Here is an 8,954-nt window from a genome sequence, read left to right on the forward strand (position 1 = left end):
ATGCAAAAAACAAAAAAAAAATTATTTTGAACATCTACACAACCCACGATACAGTTAAAAAAAATAACAGAAACTGAAGGTTTACAGAATACATAAGCGAAATTAGTATAGAAATGCACATCTACAACAAATATATGAAACTATAAAAGATGTTGGGGAATCGGGTCACCCCAGTAGCTGTAACCAATAGGGTAACACAAGAAATGCAAGCACAGAAACTTCACCAGAAGAAAAGCAACTGACTCATCCAAAACAAATAGTATATCATTCCAAAAAAAGAAAAAAAAACTAATAGTTATAAATATATAACTAGTTACCATGCAAAACAAAATGACTAATAAGCAACTAAACTTAACCAATTTAATTCTGCCTTACAAAAAATATATACTTTTTTGCCCCAATTTAATTCTTAAGCCATGCCAACAACGGGTTAGCATGTCTACTTACCATTATTTAATTCTGCTGCACTTTTAAATAGTTCTATACTTTAGCCCCATAATTATGCTAGCCACAACTGCACAAAACAGCTCAAAAACACACAAGTTTTTTTAGTAGTCAGCATTTCCACATGGCCAACTGCATTTGTTTAAATAATGTTTCCAAATCCTGAATTCATATTCTGTTCACTGCCTGTAACAGAAGCATAACTGTCATTATCATTTTACTTTGTTCACGGAAATTCAATGGGTTTATTAAAAAAAGAGCCAAAACAACTTATGGCTTAAAAAAAAAAAAAAGCAAGGCATTCCTGAGAAGTTGCAAAAAGCTTGCTGGAATTCATCAGGTACTGTGAACAATTTGCTATATGAGCAGGTAGTGTGGACAAAGAGGAAGATATCATTTAGGGAAATGCTCCAAAATAAAAGCCATGAAAACAAAATTATCAGGAGCAAAAACAACAAATCAGCAATTAGATCTGTAAACCTTTTTTGCTATGATCACCTTCTGATCTGAAATACCTTAAAATTGACTTGCCTAATTTGCTCATCTCTGCCTAGCAATTGTCAAAACAATACAGAGTTGCACTACTTGTCTTTCTTTATATTAATGTCAAAACTGTTTATATTCTTTATGTTAATGTCAAATCATTGGTCTACAAACACATTAAAGTGCAATGTGGAAATCAGCCCCCCAATGAACAAGTTCAAATGATTGAACACGCAGAAGATAAAAAGACCACTTACTTTGAATTCTCGACTATGCTGTGGAGTGTATTCAAATGTCCACAATGAACGAACTAGGCGACCCAGCTGCTCCGTGACCTCCCCTCTGTCGTGGGCTGTTTTTTTCTCGAACAGCACCCCGTTGGATTTGGCCTGTTCGTCGTTCTCCTCCTCCCCTCTATAATGCTCCAGGGCGAGATATTCGGCGAAGAGGTCGGTGTTGCTGAGACACTGCAGGATGGCGTTCATGAAGCAGGTATTACCATGGTTCTTTAGTCCTGCCACGCCGGGAATCCGGTCCCCACTAAAGAGGAAGCCCTGGCACTCGTCACCGTCAGATTTCACAGAGCTCCTCCCGCCCGTCGTAAAGGACGAGAAGCCGCCGTCATCCTTCTCTTCATCGGTCGCGTGCTCTTCAGTGCCGAAGTGGGAGAGTGTTGACAGCGTTTTTAGGACCCTGCTCATAAAACTGCCCACGGACCTCACCGAACCCCTGCGAAACAACTTCTTGCTGAACGATTTCTTCTCTTTCGTGGTGACTTTAGACATCCTGGACGACAGTTCCCCAAAGGATTTTTTGAAATGTATAAATAAATAAAAAGCGTGTGGCCTGTCTAGTGCAGCCTCAGTGGCGAGTACTTTGCATTTCAACTGTAAGGGGCCATTCTGATGCGGGAGTACGGAGCTGCTATGTCGAGTTGCATTCTTCGTTGGGCATCTTTCTCGCGTGCCGTTTCTGCCAAGTACGGACACTTTGGTCGGCAGATTTTCATGCCTGTAGGCATAAACACAAAAGCGGTGAATCAGTCCAGCAGTTCAACACTTACTAACGCTCCGACAAAGATTCGCAGCCCCCAACCGCAAAGCTCTTCCATTGCGATTCTCCTCGCTCGTGTGAGAGCGCACGCTGTACTTTAAATAAGCGTCAAACAACCTGCAACATTCAAACTGTCACCCTCCACATTCATCTGCCCTGCGGTCAGCAAAAAGAAAAAGCTCACTAACTGTTAGATCTTTCCCCCTCAAATGACATTCTCGTGTGCCTGTGTCGCTTCTTTGTCACTTCACCGCAAAAAAATCAACGTGAGCTTGGAACAGCGGGCGTATCCTGCGTGCTAGACTCGCCGCCTTTCGCTAAAAAGCTCCTGAAAATCCCGCTGCTGGCCCACCAGGACTTCGTTTCAGCATACAAAATCACGCGCGCGGAAAATACATCCCTGAGAAGTCGAACACCCAACCGCGCGTTTTCCGCCCAGCTAAAAATCTAGGGGCGCCAGCTAAAATGCAAAACCATAGCAGTACAGGCCGCTGCCGCTCCATCAGCTGAAATCACTGACTCTGCAGGGCGGTGGTGGTCATGACGTCACTCGGCCACTAGTGAGGAGTAGGGAGCCTCGCGCAGGTAGTGCCTGTTCATGTCTGATAAGGGGTTATGTACAGTAGTGTAAATGAACTGCATCTGCAGCCACGGGGTGTCCTATGGAAGATTATTCGTGCCAAAATTAAATGCAATCCAACGTGACAACTATATGGCAATGCAATGTTTTTGCCTGTCGTGCATTTCTTTTTGGCGCGTTTTTATCGTATCATAATTAAAAAATGTATTCAATTGATTGATTGGAATCCTAACCAGGAAAAGAAAATCCGAGCACATCTCTCCAGTTTTGATGTCACTACACTGGTTACCTGTGTCATTCAGGATTGACTTTAAAATTCTGCTTATGGCTTATAAAGCCTTAAATAATCTCGCCCCATCTTATATATCGGAATGTCTGACGTCTTATATTCCAAATCGTAACCTCAGATCCTCAACTGAGTGTCTCCTTAGAATTCCAAGAGCAAAACTTAAAAGAAGTGGTGAGGCGGCCCTCTGCTGTTATGCACCTAAAATCTGGAATACTGTAGCCTACCAATAGGAATTCGCCAGGCTAATACAGTGGAGCACTTTAAAAAACAACTGAAAACACATTACTTTAACATGGCCTTCTCATAACTTCAATGTAAATTAAATCCTGATACTCTGTATATCCAATTCATTATAATAACTTTTCATGGTGGCTCTAAAATCTGTACTAACCCCTACACTCTCTTCTGTTTCCTTTTCCGGTGTTCTATCTACTCAAAGTACCATGATGTTCCAACAATGATGGATGGATTAAAAGCCTGAAGTCTGTATGACCATCAGCATCAAGTGATTCCGTGAGAACCCTAACTACAAAAAGGACTATTTCATTTATGTTAGGTAAAATGCCCAGAGGGGACTGGGCGGTCTCGTGGCTTGGAACCCCTACAGATTTTATTTTTTCTCCAGCCTTCTAGAGTTTTTTTTTTTTTTGGTTTTTCTGTCCACCCTGGCCATCGGACCTTACTCCTTTTCTATGTTAATTAATGTCTTATTTTAATTTCTTATTTTGTCTGTTATTTTTCTTTTGTTCATTATGTAAAGCACTTTGAGCTACTTTTTGTATGAAAATGTGCTATATAAATACATGTTGTTGTTGATTGCTTTTCGTGTCAGTTTAAAATGCAATACAAACACGTTTAATGCATGTTCATAGATAGTGTGTCATACTAAAATCAAAGCAGACGTATTGCATTTCGCCTGCTCCAACTTTATTACATTTCCATTCAAATTTCATGATCAATTGATAATCATACCAAAACGGAATGCAAAAAATGACCGATCAACGGCAAAAGGTGGGGCAACAGGCGTCAGCAGTTGTGGTAAGAAGTGTTCCATTTCTAAACAGTTCTATGTTCTGGCCAGGGTTGGCAGATGTTCAGTTTTCAGGCCAAATTGGTGTGTTTTTAAAAGCTTTGCGAGAGTAAAAATTTAGTGTTGGCCATGGAAGTGGTTTTGTGTTATTTTTTAATTTGACTCCTAAATGTCAACCCAACCCCATGTGTCAATAACGGAAAAAATCTAATGGGGAAAGATGTCAGCAGTAGCAAAATTCCAACGGGAATACAACCCGTAACATCTACAGCCTCAAAACTCCCCCTGGTTGTCAACAGTGCCATTAGGTAGGTGTTCAGCTGTCACTGGACTGGAAAAAAGTTTTAGGACCCAGCAACACTGGTTCTGGCTGCAAGCATACATTTCGTTTATGTGGGGTGATTAACCAAAACGGATAGAAGTATACACCTGTATTTTAGGTCTCACAATTGCTCTCTCCATAGGTACCGCCTCATGCTATCAGTAGTGACAAGCACAATTGCAAAACAGAAAACTAGAGAAGTAGCAGCCAGGAAAGATCAGGAGAGATCAATTTTCTGGGCCACCATCTGCAAAACCATTCCCTTTTTGGGGAGTGTCTTGCTGTTGCCTATCCAGTGTACATGTCCTCACTTTCATTTGCACCAAAGCAGGTGAAGTTGATTTACAATCATTTATACTTCCTAACCGGACAGATTGATATCCCTGAAGCTTAACTGACTTGATGTTGGGCTGTGATAATGAAGTGTTCCCTTTTATAAATATATATAGTATATACACTCACCGGCCACTTTATGAGGTACACCTTGCTAGTACTGGGTTGGACCCCCTTGTGCATTCAGAATTGCCATAATTCTTCATGGCATAGATTCAGCAAGGTATCCCGCAAACATTCCTCAGGGATTTTGGTCCATATTGACATGATAGCATCACACAGTTGCTGCAGATTTTTCGGCTGCACATCCATGATGCAAATCTCCCGTTCAACTTCATCTCAAAGGTGCTCTGTTGGATTGAGATCTGTTGTGTATGCCCATTTCCATGCTCACGTCGAGATGTAAAAAAAACTAACCTTGGCGTAAAGCCACACATATTTTCATGGCAGCTTCACACTATGCATACACACTTTTCTGCTTGGCTTTCCAAATGGGCAGCACCCAGTGTCAAAGCAGTGCTACTGTTTCTGTGTTGTTTCCCTTTCTTTTTTAGATTCACATTCATGACGTGGACTATATCAAATACAGAGAAATTAATTGTATATTGTTTACAAATTTAAGGCACTTGGTTGTAATCTTTCTGTAACAATGTAATGGTGCATGGAATGGCCAAACTATTCTAAATACCAAATTAAACATGTGGGAGCACAGTGAATCCATAACACAATGCCCCGACAGTAGCACACAGGCAGGGATCGCCACAAAGGATACATTGCATTTATTATATTATAGCTCTCTGAACATTTTAGAATAGCAAGATGCATAGTTGATATCATTTATAGGATGAAATGCATTAAATCATGCATTAAACATGTGGGGACACGATGGCAGAGTAGTAGCAAATACAAAGACATTTATTGTGTGGCGATTGGTTACATGGAGAAAGAAAACGGTTGGTACATTTGACAGAGACAGTACTGCTAAAATAAAGAATAAAGAAAGCTCATCCAGAAGAAAATCCATTAAATTCCCAGGACACCTTGCGACATCTCTAAAAAGTGATTGCACAAACACAGAATTCAATGGATGTTCTTCTGAGCAGTTAATGTAATGTATTCTGTGTGGCGATCACTGCCTGCACGCTCCTGTCAGTGTAAAAGATGACCAGAAGCACATACAGATTTAACATGCTACTTTATTTACAATGGGGTTTGAGACACTAGTAAATTAAACATCAATTTCAAGATGAAGTTTACAACGTTCTAATTTAATGACAAAATAAACTATGGGATTAAAATGGAAATTTTGAGATTAAAGACACCAAATAGTATGTTTTTCCTTGCCTATATTTCCCTGAAGAGGACCTAAATTTCATATTCATTTAAATTCTTTTTTCCACATGCTTTTGCCATTGCCATTCAACAAAACACTGAATGGAAGTTGCTATTTATTTTGATTTGCATATATAAATATGCAAAATTCTGAGAGAAGTCAGGGTGGTGCTGTAGGCGTGTGCATGTGCGTTAAAGTTCACGTTCATTGAGATTTATAAAGGGGAAGTGCATGGAACTTTGCATATCCACCGTTTTATGCATCTGAATTTTTGTGTGCAAATGCACATGTCTGTTTTTTTCTGTACGGCAATGTTTTGGTGTGAATTCTAGGCATGGCATTATACATGAGGCTCCTGGTAACTCATTGTCATGTTCAAGAAACCAGTTTGAAATGATCTGAGCTTTGTGACATGGCACGTTATCCTGCTGGAAGCAGCCATCAGAAGATGGGTTCACTGTGGTCATAAAATGATGGACATGGTCAGAAACAATATTCAGGTAGGCTGTGGCATTTAAATAATGCTTTGCTGGTACTAAGTGGCCAAACATGTGCCAAGAAAATATCTCCCACACTATCACATCACCACCACAAACATGAACTGTTGATACAAAGCAGGATGGATCCATGCTTACATGTTGTTAATGCCAAATTCTAACCTTACCATCTGGTTGTTGCAGCAGAAATCAAGATTCATCACACCAGGCAACATTTTTTCGAATTTTCTATTGTCCAATTATGGTGAGCCCATGTCTGCTTCAAGGTTCAATGTGTTGTACATTCAGAGATTCTTTTCTGCATACCTCAGTTGTAACGAGTGGTTATTTGAGTTACTGTTGCCTTTCTATCAGCTCGAACCAGTCTAGCTGTTTTCCTCTGGCCTCTGGCATCAACAACCATGCCATGTTCAAAGTCACTTAAATCACCTTTCTTTCCTATTCTGATGTTTGGTTTAAACATCAGCAGGTTGTCTTGACAATGTCTGCATGCCTATATGCTTTGAGTTGCTGCCATACTGTATGATTGTCTGATTAGATATTTGTCTTAAAAAGCAGTTCAACAAATGTACCTAAAAAGGTGGCCTGTTTGTGTATGTATGGGGGTTTATATACATATATATATATATATATATATATATATATATATATATATATATATATATATGTATATATGTATATATATATTGTGGCAAGTGGCTGGGGTTGGCACCCAGCCAGGATGCCCGGAACGACCGGAGGAGGGATTACGCCTCCTCCAGACCATGAGGGTGCGACCACCCTGGTGGCTTTGGGTACCACGGGAACAGAGCTTAGAAGCTCAACCCTATAGCGGCCCGTGGTCACCGCCAGGGGGTGCCCTAATGCCTGAGGAGCCCTGGCCCTCAGCACTTCTGCCACACCCGGAAGTGCTGGGGGGAAGAAGACCAGGGACACCCGGAGTGCTTCCAGGTGCGCAGCCGGTACGTCTGCCACACTTGGGAGTGCCAGCGGAAGATTATCGGGAGGCACCTGGAGCACGTCCGGGTGGGTTTAAAAGGGGCCACCTCCCTGCATTTGATGGCTTGAGTCGGGAGGAAGAGAGACGGAGCTCGGGAGGAGAGATGTAGAGGCGGCCTGAAGAGGGGAAAAGGCATTGTTGAGGCCTGGAGTTTTGGGGTTGTGTGTGGCACTTGTCAATATGGACTGTGTAAATAAACGTGTGTTGGGTGAACCATCAGTGTCCGCATGTCTGTGTCCGGGCCAGGTTCCACAATGGCATCCCAGATGGGACTCTCTGCCTGTTACAAGGCGGGGACCAGTCACAAATAATTTTGTGGACGGCTCAGCACAATAGGGTTGCCCACACACGCGCTGCAGGAGCAGCACGCACACAACCCAGAGAGAGAGACTCGCCCCACAGACTGCCACCAGACTGCAGAAGGGCCATTCCCACCTGCTGTGGGAAGACAACGACAGGTGTAGCCAGAGTGCAGCGGGCTCCTACAAGCTGGGCGTGTTTTGTGTGTTTCAGGCATGGGCTCCCCAGATCCACGTCGGTGGGAGACGCGTGTCGATCCGCGGGGCTTCGTCGACGCGGTGACAGTAGGGAGAGCTGCCAAGGAGGAGTCGCTGCAGCTCAAAAAGCCATGGCAGATGCGGAGCTGCCCGGAGGCTCGTCACCGCACCAGGAAGAGGGGAAGCAAGATGGCTGCAGGCCGGAAGTCCCTCCCCGAGACAGGCAAGGGATTGGACTCTGTGTCTTGTGTGCCCGCCGATGATTGGATGGAGGCGGGACCAAGGAATGTCCATCCCGATCCAGGGAAGGACCCGATTGGGTCGGAGGAGAGGCCCCACAGGAAGCAGCCAGCATTTGTGACTGATCGACAAGTAAGTCCACCGTCGGCTGACTGTCTGTGCTTGCCGGCAGCTCTGCATGAGCTGGGGGAGTGCCTTCAGCCCACAGAGTCACTATTGCAGATGTTACGTGCCCTCTGAGAGGAATTGGAGAAGCTGGAGACGACACTGTGACAGTGGGCAGATCAGCGTGACGTTGGATCCTCCAGCCAGAACGGCACGGTGGGGCAGGTGAGTGGAACTGACCCCATAAAGGATAAGGGAGACCCCACCGAAAAGAACCGTGATTTAAGTGATTGGATTCAAGTAGGTGGGGCTCCGATATTGGATGCAGCGGTGAGAGCCGATCGTGTGGTGAGGGGGGAAAGAACAAGAGGGCAGGCAGGACACCGGCTGATGAGTGCCGTGGGACCTAGCGCCCTACGCCCTGAGCCAGCGATGGTCTCACTCCACTCCACATGGACGCAGACGGGACAGGGTCTATACCTTTCCCATAGGGAGACCCACACCGTCACAGAGAAAAAGGAGGAATCGTAGGAAGAGAGCCGGTTCCTCCGATAAGGGAGGACAGGACGTGAGGCTGGGTGCTCACGTCCGGAGAATGGCCCACCCTCTGCGCAGGCAGAGGGAAACCCCGAAGTTGGCTGAGGCGACAGGGGCGTGAGAAGTCCCAACCAGAGGGGCATAGAAACCTCGGATGGGGTGCGAAAGTGGCAAAGGCTGGGGTGCCGGTATAAGGGGGAGCGTTGCCTGT

General features: G+C 44.1%; 1 protein-coding gene across 1 annotated transcript in view; it reads right to left on the reverse strand.

The window, feature by feature from the left end:
* The window catches only part of usp31 (ubiquitin specific peptidase 31), a 55,673-nt gene extending 53,070 nt beyond the window's left edge, over window positions 1-2,603 (reverse strand). The window contains 1 exon segment of the mRNA XM_051933973.1: window positions 1,185-2,603. Within this exon segment, the coding sequence (XP_051789933.1) occupies window positions 1,185-1,712 (528 nt within the window). The 5' untranslated portion in view covers window positions 1,713-2,603.
* Window positions 2,604-8,954: the final 6,351 nt, after the last annotated feature.

Source organism: Erpetoichthys calabaricus, chromosome 11 (genome assembly GCF_900747795.2).
Source record: "Erpetoichthys calabaricus chromosome 11, fErpCal1.3, whole genome shotgun sequence".
Lineage (NCBI taxonomy): Eukaryota > Metazoa > Chordata > Cladistia > Polypteriformes > Polypteridae > Erpetoichthys > Erpetoichthys calabaricus.